The sequence below is a fragment of the Sminthopsis crassicaudata genome, chromosome 3 (genome assembly GCF_048593235.1).
Source record: "Sminthopsis crassicaudata isolate SCR6 chromosome 3, ASM4859323v1, whole genome shotgun sequence".
NCBI lineage: Eukaryota > Metazoa > Chordata > Mammalia > Dasyuromorphia > Dasyuridae > Sminthopsis > Sminthopsis crassicaudata.
The window spans coordinates 8,385,948-8,400,834 of record NC_133619.1 but is presented as its reverse complement, the minus strand read 5'-3'; the positions used below and the strand labels follow the sequence as shown (position 1 = coordinate 8,400,834).

Here is a 14,887-nt window from a genome sequence, read left to right as displayed (position 1 = left end):
TCACAGTTTTATGGGCCTTCCGGGGTTATAACGTGCTTTCCCGACATGACTCGTTCGGTCCTGCCCCTGGCCATGTGGCCAAGGAGTAAATGCTCCCATGGACGGGATCGCACTCCAGTCCAGGCCCCGGAGGAGAGGTAGGGATAGAGTCGTGGGGGGCTCCACCTCCCAGCCCGGGGAGGGGGCTCGTGGGGGTCCCGGAGCCAGCTTCAAGTCTGCGCCTTCTTTGGAGTCCCGTGCTTAAGGGAACTGAAACACTGAAAGAGTCAGGGACAAGCTCAGATTGCAAATCGAGTCTGGGGCCTGGGGGACAAAAAAGCAGCAGCACCTTGGACAGAGAATTAGAAGTGAGGTAGAGTGGAGGTGTGAAATTCTGCGCCTTGAACTCAGCTTCAGATTCTCTCTCTAGCTCTCTGTCTCCCTCTGTCTCTGTCTCTCTCTGTCTGTCTCTGTCTCTCTGTCTCTGTCTCTCTCTGTCTCTGTCACTGTCTCTGTCTCTGTCTGTCTCTGTCTGTCTCTGTCTCTGTCTGTCTCTGTCTCTCTGTCTGTCTCTGTCTCTCTGTCACTGTCTCTGTCTGTCTCTGTCTCTCTGTCTCTGTCTCTGTCTCTCTGTCTGTCTCTGTCTCTCTGTCTCTGTCTCTGTCTGTCTCTGTCTCTCTGTCTCTGTCTCTGTCACTGTCTCTGTCTCTGTTTGTCTCTCTTAAAACAATGAAGTCAATAGCCGTTTGGTTCACGATGGTTTGGAGGATTGTGAACCCGGATACGAGGCTCCCTTTTTGTAGAGAACCCCAGTGAGGAAACCACCTCCTCCTGCTCTGCCCCCTACTTGGTCTCAGGGACTCAGGAGCCCCCTCCATAGCTCCTTTATACTTTTATCTCGGTTGTTCTGAAATCCGAGAACGTTCCAAATCCATGCCAGAGAATAGCGGGAGCTCTTAGGGAGAGAAGGGGAGCTGCTGCCCGGAGCTGCGTGGGGGCCTCTCCCCTAGACTCCCATCCAAGACAATCTTGCATGGGCATGAGCATCCTGAGGGCAGACGCTTGGCTTTTATGTCACAGCCCAGCTACCTCGGAGGTATTTTGATCCTTGAATTGCACTTAACCGGCTTATTGTGAGCTATTTGGAATAAGTTGGACTTTAGATAAACGTTCCGGACATACTGGATTCTCCCAGGAAGAGGTGAGAATATTCTTCATCTTAGGGCATCAGATCCCACTGATGGTTTCCCCCCCTTTTTAAAAGTCATGATGTTGGCTGCTGCTGAGTGGGCCCAGGAGGAAAAGGACAGAGAAGGGGACACTGACAGTCATCACACTGCCCACCATATGGGTGCCAAAGGCGCCACCGGTGGTCGTGGTCAGCAGCTGGACAGAGGGGCAAACATTGCCAGTTTATCATGGCTTCTTCCAGGGAGGGAATGGACGGGTGATGGGCCAACTTCTGGGCCCCTCCCTCCGCTGCTGGCCACAGGCAGAGGCTAGTTCTGAACTCTGGTGACCTCCCGGATCCAGGCTTGGTTCTCGTGGATACTGGAGTAGACGCCGTATCTGTTACTCTTGCCACAGCCATCTCCCCAAGACACGGTGCCCACCAAGTACCAGCGGGACCGCTCCTTATCGTGGGTCACCATAGGGCCTCCAGAGTCTCCGCTACAGGCGTCTTTCCCTCCTGAGGAAGGAAAGGAGATAAAAGCCTGGAAGGTGCTTCTGCCCGCAGGGGTCCCTCCCTAACGCTCACCAGAGCCTAAACCTCCTCAAGCTCTCACTTCTGAGCTTGTGAGACACACTCTCGGGAAGTGAGGGACGTCCTTATTATCGAGCCTAGTGACTTGCCTAGAGTCACACGGCTGGGGAGTATCCAAGGCTGGACTTGAACTCGGGGCTCCCTAATGGCAGAGCCAGTGATCTAACTACTGTGCCACTCAGCTGCAAAACAGCTGCAAGCCCCTTCACCAACATGCCGTCCTTGGAGCCTCCCAGACCTGTAAGGATACTATTGTGATCCCGACTGTATGGGACAAAGCTGGCTGAGAGAGGACCCCAAGGAAGGAAGTGAGGGACTCGAACCCACCTCCCCTTTGTGATTTCAATTATAATGCTCTCCAATAAAAGTAGACCCCTTTCCTGCCCCTTCTTTATGCATCAGGTCTGCTTCCTGATCACCCACGAGGCCTGCTCTAGGTGCACCCGCACCCATGTCTCCCAAATCCTGCTCGTCTCTGTTCTCCTCCCCCTGGAGCCTGAAGGGCTTCAGCCCCCCTCCCCCCAACCCCTGGTCTGGACTGGCTGGGGATGGACTCACCCTCCCTTTCTCCGGCACAAACCATGTCACTGGTGACTTTCCGACGGATTTTGCTGTACGCTTCCCGGCAAACTTCCCGGCTGACTATGGGCACTTCAATCTGGAACAGAGGCACCTTGGTATGAAACAAGGGGAAGGGCCTTCCCCTGACCCGCAGGGTCAAAGCTGCCTGGCATTTAAGGGATTCCCGATCTAGAATGCCAGGCGCCTGCCAGGGCTCAAGCGCTGCTTCCTCTGGCTCGTGGGGCTGCCACGGGGGAAGTGCACATGGCTGCTGCTGCTGCTAATGGATCCATTAATTTATACACCCAGATGAGCCACGTTTTCCACTAAGTGAAGTGAGAAGAATCTATGGAGAGGAACGCTGATAAGTGAGTCATTATTGTAAAGCCTGTTGCAACAGGGCGATGTCAGAAATGCTGAATTATTAGCAAAGGGCCCTGTGTGTGCGTGTGTCTGCGTATCTGTGTGTGCACACATGTGTATACACGTGTCTCTATGTGTCTATGTGTGCTCATGTGTACACGTGTGCCTGCGTATCTGTGTGCTCGTGTGTGTGTGTGAGACTCTCAGATGGAAGGGGGCCTCGGTGGCAACCAGTCCAATATTTTCTGGTCAGGACTCCCCTTTACATCCTTCCTGACCATAGGCCTCTGCTCAGAGACCTCCAATGACGGTGAACTCACTATCTCCCAATCAAGACTTCTTCTTCCTTCCCCTCTGGCTAGAGGACATTCCCTCTCCTCATGTGGGCCAGCACCTTCTGTGTAACTTCTGTCCTGGGGAGCCAGGATGGTCAGAAGTGGGACTTGGACCCAGGGCTTTTTGTCTGCCATGGTCTCGTTACTAATACGTTCCTCCCCGGCTCTCGGCGTCAGGGCTAACTCTGGTTCTCTGTCTCACTGACTGATTCTTCTTCTATCCTTCAGATCTAAGAGGGATAAAACGAATTCTTTTTCCATGCTGCTGACTTCTAAGTAACCACCACGTGGCAGCTCGGGGTGTGATGGGCAGAGTGCTGACTTTGGAGATGGGAACACCTGCGTCAAATCCTGCTGCAGACACTAATTTGATTATCTGTAACAGGCTTCTGGGAGGAAATATCAAACCATTCCAGTATCTTTGCCAAGAAAACCCTAAATGGGGTCACGAAGACATTTAAGTCAATCCTTAAAGAAATTAATTCAAGCTATTCACTGGAAGGTCAAATGCTGAAGCTGAAGATTAAGTACTCGGGTCACGTAATGAGAAGATGGGATTCATTGGAAAAGACCCAGTTGTGGGGAAAAATTGAAGGAAAAAAGAAAAGGAGACGGCAGAGGATGCTTACTTTGCCATCTTGGCTCCTGTTAGCGTCCTGGAAATAGTAGTGCCCATGACATTGGACAGACTTGGAGAGTTAGGAAAGGATAAAAGGACCTGCCATGTGGGGGGTCATGAAGAGTTGGACAGGCATGAATGGCCAAGAAACAGACACTCACATATTTCCCCTATCTTCCCTTCTCGAGGCTATATTTCTCTGCCCCCCCTTTTTTTTTTTACTTATTTAACTCATTTTTACTCATTTTACTTATTTCATGGTCTCTTCAAGGCCAATGAATCATCATGGCTACAATGAATGGGGTCCCTGAGGCGTCCCTGGGAACCTTACTGATGGGCAAGGCTCATTAATAGCCAAGTTCTGAGCCCCCTGATTCCAGGAGTTTTCTGTGTCACCAAGGACAAGGGCATCGCTTGAGGGCTCCTGTTGACTAAGGCTCAAGGCTCCAGAGGGCTTTGTTAGCTGAATTCAATGGGAAGTAAGGCCAGATTTCCTATGATTCCTTTTTCTCCAAGCCTTCTTTCTGCCCTGCTTCCTCACTCCCTTCCTCTCCTCTCCCTAAGAAAAGCTCTAGTGCAGGGATGTTGACTCTCCCATGGTGTCTGCTGAACATGGGAGAAGTTGAAGATCACCTCCATCAGGAACTCAGGGAGCCTATTCAGGGGTTGCTTTCCCCAGCCACTCACGAGAACCATGGTACCTGAAAGTGGAGAAGAAGGTGGGGTGAACGTGGAAACGCTCAGCTTTCATTACACTCTTGCAAGGGATGAACTAATTCCCTTTGTGAAGGAAAAAAAAAACATGGAGGAGAATCGGAAGGAGGCCTTTAGTGGAGCATCCTGGGGATCACTGGTAGGCATGAGGCCTTTACCAAGGGGAAAAACATGGAGGAGAATCGGAAGGAGGCCTTTAGTGGAGCGTCCCGGGGATCGCTGGTAGGCATGAGGCCTTTACCAAGGGGAAAAACATGGAGGAGAATCGGAAGGAGGCCTTTAGTGGAGCGTCCCGGGGATCGCTGGTAGGCATGAGGCCTTTACCAAGGGGAAAAACATGGAGGAGAATCGGAAGGAGGCGTTTAGTGGAGCGTCCCGGGGATCGCTGGTACGCTATTGCACATTTTGAAAATTAATGCCTGGATGAATGCCCCCACCCAGAAATCCTGCCCTACCTTGTAAGCATTTTGTTACTCGAGACAATTGTCCTTTAATATTCTACAGCAACCATATTTCTGGCAGCAAGACCTCATAGAAGGAGACTTGATGAGATCTTGAAAAAATATCCAAGTTATAGATTTTCTGTGTCTCTGAAATTGAACACCTTGGGGGATGTCCTGAGACCTATTGTCAGGCACTGTGCTGAGTGGGAGTTGGGAAATCCCCCCCCATGGGTACCTTCCTGGGGGGGCCCCTCTGGGAGGCAGATGGGCATCACATAGTCATTCAGCACCGGCTCTTCCCAAAGTTCTATTAGAGCCAGGTCGTTCTCGAAGGTGGCCGCCTTGTAGGATGGATGGAAGGTGACGCTCTTTGCCCGGAGCTGCTGCTCTGTGGCATCCTTCTTTTGGGTCATGTACTTGCCTAGATGGAAAGAAGGAAAGAGAAGGGGAGAAGCATTCGTTTGGAGAAGGGCTCCCGGAGGTCTGCGGGGTGTGGCTGTCTCTCTCCTATCACACCTTCTAGCTGAGGAACGTGAAGGATGGAAGATCAGGAGATGGAATGGGGTTTAATCTGCTAATCTTTCCTTTCCAAGAGTCCCAGGCAAGGAAGGAATAAGCCATCAGCCCGAGATCCAAAAGTAGGGTGGGCTTTAAGAGCAGACGTTGGCTACGTGCGGGTGGGAGACCTTTCACCCCTCGACAGGTTTCTCCTCCTGGCTCGGTGACGTCTGCAAGCCCAGCATAGTGTCTGGTTATCAAGCCTTTGTTCTCTGATAAAATAAAAAAAATCCTTCGTGGTGCTTAGATTGGAAGTGACCTCCCCTGGAAGTAGAAGTTCTAAGGTCAAGACTGAAGAAGGGAGTTATCTGCAGGTAGTTTTAGCCAATAGAATGTGAGCTCCTGGAGGGCAAGAGCTGCCTAAGTGACTCTTTGTCTCCCCAGCCCTGGCTCACTGACTGACAGTCCACTTCTCTGACTCTACGGATGAGGAAACTGAGGCCCGGAGGGAGACAAGAAGGGATTTGCCAGCAGGAGGAGAGGCCCCGGATTCTCTGCGAACCTAGAACTCTCCCCTCCATCTTCTGTACTTGTAAATTCCCTCAGGAGGCTAATGCTTTAAGCCAGGGGTCCTCACACTTTTTAAATAGGGGCCAGTTCCCTGTCCTCAGACTGGTGGAGGCCGGACTAGAGTAAAAACAAAAGCTCACTCTGTCTCTGCCCCTCAGCCCGTTGGCCATGACCCGGCGGGCCGATGAACGTCCTCAGCGGCTCCATCTGGCCCGCGGGCCCTAGTGTGAGACCCCCTGCTTTAAGCCCTTTCAGGCTCCTTTTCTCGCTCCTATCCTGTTTTCTCCAGGCATAGCACACTGTGCTGTGCTTTGCAGATATTTTGTTTTTTAACAAGTTGAAGGTGGGTGACAACCCTGTGCCATTTCCCCCCCGGCACACACTCATACGTGTCACATTTTGGTAAATCTCACACTATTTCAAACTCATTATATATTTATATGCACCATATTCTTCTAATATATATAAAGAATATATTTCATACCGATATATACACACCATAGAGTAATACTCCACGTCACATATGAATTATCTATTCTACATACAAATCATATAGATGATATGCTAATAGTATGTACCATGTACTAACAGTACACATACACGTGTGATACTATTAACAGGTGCTAGTTATGTATACTATAGGCTAGTACATTATACATACTATTAACCTATAGTATGTAGACTATATCCACCTTTAGGGACTAGCTAGTGATTAATACTATAAGACAATAATGATACAGATGATAAGCATGCAAGGAGTGCGCGGTTAAGTCTCATCACAAGAAAGATCGGGAATAATTTCATCCGTGATCCGGGGTTCCCCTCGCCGCCCCCGCACATTCGGGCCGCGGTCACTCACCCAGGGTAACTCTGATCTCAGAGACGGGGAGGTTGTCGGAGCTGGTCAAAGGGGAGCTCTCGGACTCGGGGGGCTGGTGGAGGCAGTGAGCGGCCGTCACAATCCACTTGTTTCCTAGAGACAAAAGTGCCCTGTGATGAGGGCTCCCGGCGAGGACGGGGACCGGGCTCCATCCTACCTTTCTCCGGTGGCTTCCTGGTCACTGAGGCCTCTGTGGTTCTGCCCAGTAGTGGTGAGTCTGGGATTCTTTCCCTCGGTCCATCCCACAAGCCCCGGCATCCGGAGGAAGGCAGGGGGGGCCGCTCAGTCTGCCGCCGGCCGGGGCCTGGGGAGGCTCCGGGGAAGGTTGGGATGAGCGCTGGTCAGAGAAGCCGGTGCCCGCTTCCTGCCGCTCTGGGCCCCGGCTCTTCCAGGCCTTCTCGGGCCAGGTTCTGCCCGCCCTTTGAAAAGGTCCGGGGAGGACCATGGAGTATCTGGCTCTGGAAGGTAATCCCTTACTCAGAAAAACAGGACAGCTTAAGGGCTGGCAAGAGGGAAAGGAGGGACCAGCCTGATAGCTGGGCACCTGCGGGAAAGGTTTCAGGTGGGAAATGATGCTCAATGACCTTTGGATTCTGGGAGGCAGAGGTGGGGAAGGAGATGGGGGCACAGCCGGGTAAAGGCCTGGAGGTGGCGGAGGGAAGGAAGGAGGTGGGGGGCACAGCCGGGGTAAAGGCCTGGAGGTGGCGGAGGGAAGGAAGGAGGTGGGGGGCACAGCCAGGTAAAGGCCCTGAGGGTGCCGAGGGAAGGAAGGAGGTGGGGGGCACAGCCGGGGTAAAGGCCCTGAGGGTGCCGAGGGAAGGAAGGAGGTGGGGAGCACAGCCGGGGTAAAGGCCCTGAGGGTGCCGAGGGAAGGAAGGAGGTGGGGGGCACAGCCGGGGTAAAGGCCTGGAGGTGGTGGAGGGAAGGAAGGAGGTGGGGGGCACAGCCGGGGTAAAGGCCTGGAGGTGGCGGAGGGAAGGAAGGAGGTGGGGGGCACAGCCGGGTAAAGGCCCTGAGGGCGCCGAGGGAAGGAAGGAGGTGGGGGGCACAGCCGGGGTAAAGGCCCTGAGGGTGCCGAGGGAAGGAAGGAGGTGGGGGGCACAGCCGGGGTAAAGGCCTGGAGGTGGTGGAGGGAAGGAAGGAGGTGGGGGGCACAGCCGGGGTAAAGGCCTGGAGGTGGCGGAGGGAAGGAAGGAGGTGGGGGGCACAGCCGGGTAAAGGCCTGGAGGTGGCGGAGGGAAGGAAGGAGGTGGGGGGCACAGCCGGGTAAAGGCCCTGAGGGTGCCGAGGGAAGGAAGGAGGTGGGGAGCACAGCCGGGGTAAAGGCCCTGAGGGTGCCGAGGGAAGGAAGGAGGTGGGGGGCACAGCCGGGGTAAAGGCCTGGAGGTGGTGGAGGGAAGGAAGGAGGTGGGGGGCACAGCCGGGGTAAAGGCCTGGAGGTGGCGGAGGGAAGGAAGGAGGTGGGGGGCACAGCCAGGTAAAGGCCCTGAGGGCGCCGAGGGAAGGAAGGAGGTGGGGGGCACAGCCGGGGTAAAGGCCCTGAGGGTGCCGAGGGAAGGAAGGAGGTGGGGGGCACAGCCGGGGTAAAGGCCTGGAGGTGGTGGAGGGAAGGAAGGAGGTGGGGGGCACAGCCGGGGTAAAGGCCTGGAGGTGGCGGAGGGAAGGAAGGAGGTGGGGGGCACAGCCGGGTAAAGGCCTGGAGGTGGCGGAGGGAAGGAAGGAGGTGGGGGGCACAGCCGGGTAAAGGCCCTGAGGGTGCCGAGGGAAGGAAGGAGGTGGGGGGCACAGCTGGGTAAAGGCCTGGAGGTGGCGGAGGGAAGGAAGGAGGTGGGGGGCACAGCCGGGTAAAGGCCTGGAGGTGGCGGAGGGAAGGAAGGAGGTGGGGGGCACAGCTGGGTAAAGGCCCTGAGGGCGTGGAGGGAAGGAAGGAGGTGGGGAGCACAGCTGGGTAAAGGCCTGGAGGTGGCGGAGGGAAGGAAGGAGGTGGGGGGCACAGCCGGGGTAAAAGCCTGGAGGTGGCGGAGGGAAGGAAGGAGGTGGGGGGCACAGCCGGGGTAAAAGCCTGGAGGCGGCGGAGGGAAGGAAGGAGGTGGGGGGCACAGCCGGGGTAAAGGCCTGGAGGCGGCGGAGGGAAGGAAGGAGGTGGGGGGCACAGCCGGGTAAAGGCCCTGAGGGTGCTGAGGGAAGGAAGGAGGTGGGGGGCACAGCCGGGGTAAAGGCCTGGAGGTGGCGGAGGGAAGGAAGGAGGTGGGGGGCACAGCCGGGGTAAAAGCCTGGAGGTGGCGGAGGGAAGGAAGGAGGTGGGGGGCACAGCCGGGGTAAAGGCCTGGAGGCGGCGGAGGGAAGGAAGGAGGTGGGGGGCACAGCCGGGGTAAAGGCCTGGAGGCGGCGGAGGGAAGGAAGGAGGTGGGGGGCACAGCTGGGTAAAGGCCCTGAGGGCGTGGAGGGAAGGAAGGAGGTGGGGAGCACAGCTGGGTAAAGGCCTGGAGGTGGCGGAGGGAAGGAAGGAGGTGGGGGGCACAGCCGGGGTAAAAGCCTGGAGGCGGCGGAGGGAAGGAAGGAGGTGGGGGGCACAGCTGGGTAAAGGCCCTGAGGGCGTGGAGGGAAGGAAGGAGGTGGGGAGCACAGCTGGGTAAAGGCCTGGAGGTGGCGGAGGGAAGGAAGGAGGTGGGGGGCACAGCCGGGGTAAAAGCCTGGAGGTGGCGGAGGGAAGGAAGGAGGTGGGGGGCACAGCCGGGTAAAGGCCCTGAGGGTGCGGAGGGAAGGAAGGAGGTGGGGGGCACAGCCGGGGTAAAGGCCTGGAGGTGGCGGAGGGAAGGAAGGAGGTGGGGGGCACAGCCGGGTAAAGGCCCTGAGGGCGCCGAGGGAAGGAAGGAGGTGGGGGGCACAGCCGGGGTAAAGGCCCTGAGGGTGCCGAGGGAAGGAAGGAGGTGGGGGGCACAGCTGGGTAAAGGCCCTGAGGGCGTGGAGGGAAGGAAGGAGGTGGGGGGCACAGCCGGGGTAAAGGCCTGGAGGTGGCAGAGGGAAGGAAGGAGGTGGGGGGCACAGCCGGGTAAAGGCCCTGAGGGTGCCGAGGGAAGGAAGGAGGTGGGGGGCACAGCCGGGGTAAAGGCCCTGAGGGTGCTGAGGGAAGGAAGGAGGTGGGGGGCACAGCCGGGTAAAGGCCCTGAGGGTGCCGAGGGAAGGAAGGAGGTGGGGGGCACAGCCGGGTAAAGGCCTGGAGGTGGCGGATGGAATTTGAGCTTCTTTACCCCATCACAGGGAAGCCTCCCTTTCCCCCAGGCTCTGGGGCTCTCAGACACACCCTTGGGGGCTGGGGGCAGCCTGGAGCACTTACTTGATCTGAATTTCCTTCTTGTCACAGCCTCCCCTTTCTGGAAACTGAGTTTTACCCTGGTTGCCCCCCGTCAGCTGGGGGCCTCTGGAAAATGCCCCTGGAAAGCAGGCCCCTGCCCAAGCTATTCGGGGCTCCCGGGGCTGGTGGGGGAGCAGCACCTCGGTCTCACAAATCCCTGATGACCCCATGAACGGCGATGTGAGGGAATCACAGGCAGGTCACGCTCCAATGAGCCTCAGTTTCCTCTCCTAAAAATGGGCATAAATGCCGGAGTGCCCACCCCAGTGCTTGCGAACTTGAAAGTGTGATCCAAATCTTGGCTGTTGTGGTTCTTTCTGAACCTCGAATGCTTCTCGTGGGTCTGAGTCCCACCTTGCCATTGGCCAAATCTCCCCAAAGGGACGCGCTCCCTCTTGGACCCCCTGCCATCCCTGAGGGGCGTCCCCGGCCGGGCTGACCGGCTCCCTCTTCCACGCCCTGGAGAGCAGCAGCCTTCCTATCCACCGCCAGCCCCTCCCGCTCCGCTCCTGGCAGACGATCTCCCCCTCCCCCTCCGCCGCCTTTTCCTGTATTAAGCAATCATCCACGTGGGATCTACCAGCCCCCCCTCCCCCCTTGGAACCTGGCCCCCACCCAACCTTCCAGCTGTTTTCAGCATCACTCCCTTTCCTGCGCCCTTTGACCCAGTCAGGCCTGCTCTCCCCCTGCCCTCAGACCGGGTCCTCCCATCCCCACCCAAGCCTGTGCCCTGGCAGTACCCAGTGCCTGGAGCACACTCACTCCTCCCAGAAGCTCTTCCCTCCAGGCCTTTACCCCGGCTGTGCCCCCTCCTACTTCCTCCATCTGCCACCTCCCTTGCTCCTGCCCCGGTGGCTGCTTGCTCCCTGATCCCAGGGTTAGTAATAGAGAGTGTGCTTCAGACGTGGCAGCGGGCACCGAGACGGGGGCCCCGGGAGAGCGGGCTCAGGCCATGGCCAAACGTGGCTTCCGGGCTGACGTGGCGTGGGGAGCTGGGGACCCTTGCTGGGAGGAGCCCCATCTGGAGGCCCGTCTGTGGCCCTGGCCAGCTGCAGCCCGCAGCGGAAAGTGGGTCAGGTCGCTCTGACCGCGCTCCCTGGCCCTGGGGGCCAGCCCGGATGCGCGGGGAGCTGGCGTCTGCACTTCTGCCTGGGCGCCCTGGGAGCAGCCGGGTGGTTAGCCCCGGTCCCGTCCCTTGTCGGAACGGAACCCCCAGAACCTTACTTGGGGAGGCAGCATCTACCTCCCAAGTTATTGTGAAGCTCATGAGAAAATCACTGTGCGGCGCTTAGCACAGTGTCCGGCGCTCAGCCCTGCGCTCATGTTAATTATTTAACTGTCACTAGGTGCCGGTTCTGCAGTCAGGGAGACCCGAGTTCAAATGTGGCCTCGGGGACCTGCTCACCGAGTGACCCTGAGCTTTTGGCCTCAGTGTCTTTATTTGCAAAAGTGGGGATAGTGACACCATTTACCTGCCAAGGTCATCATAAGGATGATCAGACAATAAATGTACCGGCCTTAGCATGGGGCTGGCCGGAGAAAGGACTACATAGACAAAGGTTGGCCAGTATAATAATAATAATTATTTGTGGTGCTGGGCCTGATGGGTTTGCCTCAGTTTCCTTAATTGTGAGATGGGCGGACCTTGAAGGGCGGCTGACCAAAGGGGGTCATGGTGTAAGAAGCCCTCGGCGCGGTCCCTGGTCCCAAACTAGGTGCAACAGAAATGCGGGTCCCCCCCCCCCCCCCATTCTGTGGGTTTCCCCACACGTCTCTGGGGCCCCGCAGTCCATGGGTGAAGCCGGGAGGCCGGCCCCTCTGCTCGGATCTGAGCCCCTTCTGCTCTCGGTGACGTCCCCTCCCCAGGGCGGCCCAGGCCTCTGGGAGCCAGTGGATCACAAGGCGCGGTGGCTGGACGGTGACGGGCCCTCTCCGTCTGGCCCATCACTGAGTCTGTCCCCCGCCCAGCCCACTGGAGGCTCTGCTGCAGCCCGTGCCCTGCGGCCCGGCCCGGGGAAGCCCGCCGCCTGCCCAAGACGTGAAGGGGCGCGGGCCGCCTTTGAGGAGACCGTCTGTCACCAGGTCTGTCACCGAGGCTCACTCCTGTAGGAGATGAGCTCCATGCTTAGCTCCCCTGGGGGAAGCCCCCTGGGCTTTTCTGCTTTCCCCGCTCCCTCTAGGAGTCACCCATCTGTGCCTCCAAGTCCAGCCCCCTCCCCCACGGAGGCCCAGGGATAGAGGCATCCTCCCCTGGCATGGCCAGGTCTTGGGTCCCCCTATGGAGGAGGCCGGGAGCCCCTCTGGGTTCCTCAGGGAAGGGAGCTACCACCTTGTGAGCCCTGAAAGGTGGAGAGGATCCAGAGCCCCCGAGCTTGGGCTGTCCCAGCACACTGGACCGGCCCAGCCTGGATTCCCAGGGAGGCGAGGCCTTCAGGACTGAGCCTCAGCTCGCCGGCAGCCCGAAGGAAGCGCCAGCCTCGCTCCGGACTTGGTGGGAGGGCAGCGGCTCAGTCTGGGCCCTCAGCCCAGGCCGGGCAGTGGGACCGGAGACCGCGCCCACTTACGCCTCAGGGAACGCCCCAGAGAGTGCACCACCCTTCCTGAAAGCCAACTGCTGTTAGGAGCTCAGCCTCTGGTCCCTGGGCCCACCATTGTGCGGGTGAAGCTACGCCGTGGGGCTGGGGGCAGTTGGGAAAAGAACACACCTTTCAGCGAGGTCCCGGAGGTCCTCGGGGGGCCCTGCCGCTGCCCCGACTGGGGAAGGAGTGGATGCTTACGTAGCACCACTATGGGCTAGCTCTAATCCTCACGCAGCCCTACAAAGTAGGTGCTACGACTATCCCCACTGTACAGCGGAGAAAACTGAGGCAAGCTGGGAAAGGAGTTGAATTTGAATCCAGGCCTCTCAGACCCCGGGCCCGGAGTTCTATCCACTGCCCCACCCAGCCACCTGCCCCTCCGGGAGAGGGAGACCAAAGGATGTGGACTCCCATGGATAGGACTTCATGTGGAGGCAGAAGGGCTCTGCGGCTCTCCAGTCAGGTCTGGCGAGGTCTGATTTTGCAGATAGAGAAACCGAGGCTCTTGGCTGCCTTGGAGTCTCGGCGGGGGTGCTCCCTCCTACCTCCGGACCTCCCTCCTACCTCCGGACCTCCCTCCTTTTTACGTTCTTCCTTCCCACAGGTTTAATTTAACATGGCATCCCTGGCTGCCTTGGAGTCTCGGCGGGGGTGCTCCCTCCTACCTCTGGACCTCCCTCCGTTTTACGTTCTTCCCTCCCACAGGCTTAATTTAACATGGCGTCCCTTGGCAGGGTGACAGTCCTCAGGGCAGCTACCACCTTTGGAGCCCCAGCATTGGGCGCAGACTAAGTATTTGATCAAAAACTGCTGGAGTGAATTAAATAACAGGCGGAAGTGTCTTTGGTCGCCATGGAGAGCTGGCTCCCTGGCGGAGTCTGGGGGTCCGGGACGGTCCCCCTGACTCCAAGGAGCCTCCAAGCATGTCCAAGACAGGCCAAGGCTCCGTTGAATCTGTTCAGGCGCCCCTTGAACAAGTGCCCCACCCCCGCTCCTTACCTAGGAGAGCGCCCCCACAGAAAGGTCGCCCATCCGTGAGCAGCATGGCGATCCACGGGGAGGTGCCCCTCTGTGCTGGGCGCCCATTGACGGTCCTGGCCGGCAGCTGGTTGGAGAACTTGGGCATTCCGCACACTGTAGCCAGGGAGGGAGGAACACAGTGAGGTGGTGGAGGCCCGGGGTGCCGGGCAGGGTCCCAGGAGTCCTCGCCCACCTCCTCAGCCATGCCCACTGCTGCCCATTGCTGCCCCGTTCCCTTCCCCGTCAGGATCTCCTTCCCCTCTGCGTGAGGGGCTGCGAAAGCCTGCAAAGGATGGAGGGAGAAGCTGGGGCAGCAGGAGGGATCTCCTCCCCGGCCTAAGCTTGCTGAAGGGAAGCAGCCGTGGGGGTTGAGGAGCCGCTGATCGCAGCCCCCGGAGGGGTCCTCAGAGCCCCCACGTGCCACTGGGGTCTCCACCCGGCAACGTCAGGGCTCGGCCCGGGTCCCTGAGGCTCTAGGGACTGTTGGGCCACAGTCCAGCCTGGAGAGATGTCTCAGTCCCCCCCTTCTGCCCCAACCTGGCCCCCACTGAGCCCCAACCTCTGGGGGGCTTCCAGACGCAGCCTGATCCTTTCTCCTCCCAGAGGCAGAGGACCCTCCCAGGGGATCTAGTGCAGTCTCCTTTCCTGAGGGGGGTCCAGAAGGGGCAACAGAGGCACAAAGTGGCTGAGCTAGCCTTCCAAAGCTTGACAGACTACCCCCTGCCTCCTCTGCCCTGTGCAGTGGGTGTGGATCTGGCTCCTGCTGGGGAGAAGCAGAGAGCGTGCTAAGTCCCGTGTTCAGAGTGCGAATTCTGGCCCTGTCACTTCCTAGCTGGATGACCTTGGGGCAGGGCACAGAACTTGCCGTGCCTCAGTTTCCCAATCTGTAAAACGAAGGGTTTGACCAATAACTTATTAGGCGTGGACTCGGGGTCCTAGAACAGAACTGCCACCTGCCCCGTTTCCGTTCAGAGGGACTTTATTCCCAACTCAGTCCCCGAGGGAAGGACCCGGGGAAGCTTAAGCTATGGAGTATAAAATGCAGGGACCCCCAGAGATGGAGTCTGGCTCTCGGTCCGCTTGGAAGGGCAGCGGGATGTTTGCCGCCGGCTTAGGGAGCCCCCCGGGGTCTCTGCCCATGTTCTCTGGCAGGGCATGAGCATGGAGGGTCTTTGCAAGTGGTCCCTTGACCCCTTCCCAGGGTGG

General features: G+C 58.2%; 1 protein-coding gene across 2 annotated transcripts in view; it reads right to left on the bottom strand.

The window, feature by feature from the left end:
* Positions 1–655: 655 nt before the first annotated feature.
* MASP1 (MBL associated serine protease 1) overlaps positions 656–14,887 on the bottom strand; it is a 91,221-nt gene continuing 76,989 nt past the window's right edge. Inside the window, exons 11-16 of one of the 2 annotated variants that reach the window (XM_074297912.1) lie at positions 13,661–13,795; positions 6,707–6,820; positions 5,015–5,200; positions 4,256–4,323; positions 2,303–2,402; positions 656–1,669 (exon numbers count right to left, since the gene is read on the bottom strand). In XM_074297912.1, coding sequence (XP_074154013.1) covers positions 1,479–1,669; positions 2,303–2,402; positions 4,256–4,323; positions 5,015–5,200; positions 6,707–6,820; positions 13,661–13,795 — 794 coding nt within the window. In that variant the 3' untranslated portion in view covers positions 656–1,478. Of the gene's footprint in view, positions 1,670–2,302; positions 2,403–4,255; positions 4,324–5,014; positions 5,201–6,706; positions 6,821–13,660; positions 13,796–14,642 lie in introns of those variants that run through there. The other variant, XM_074297911.1, reaches the window with a different exon arrangement.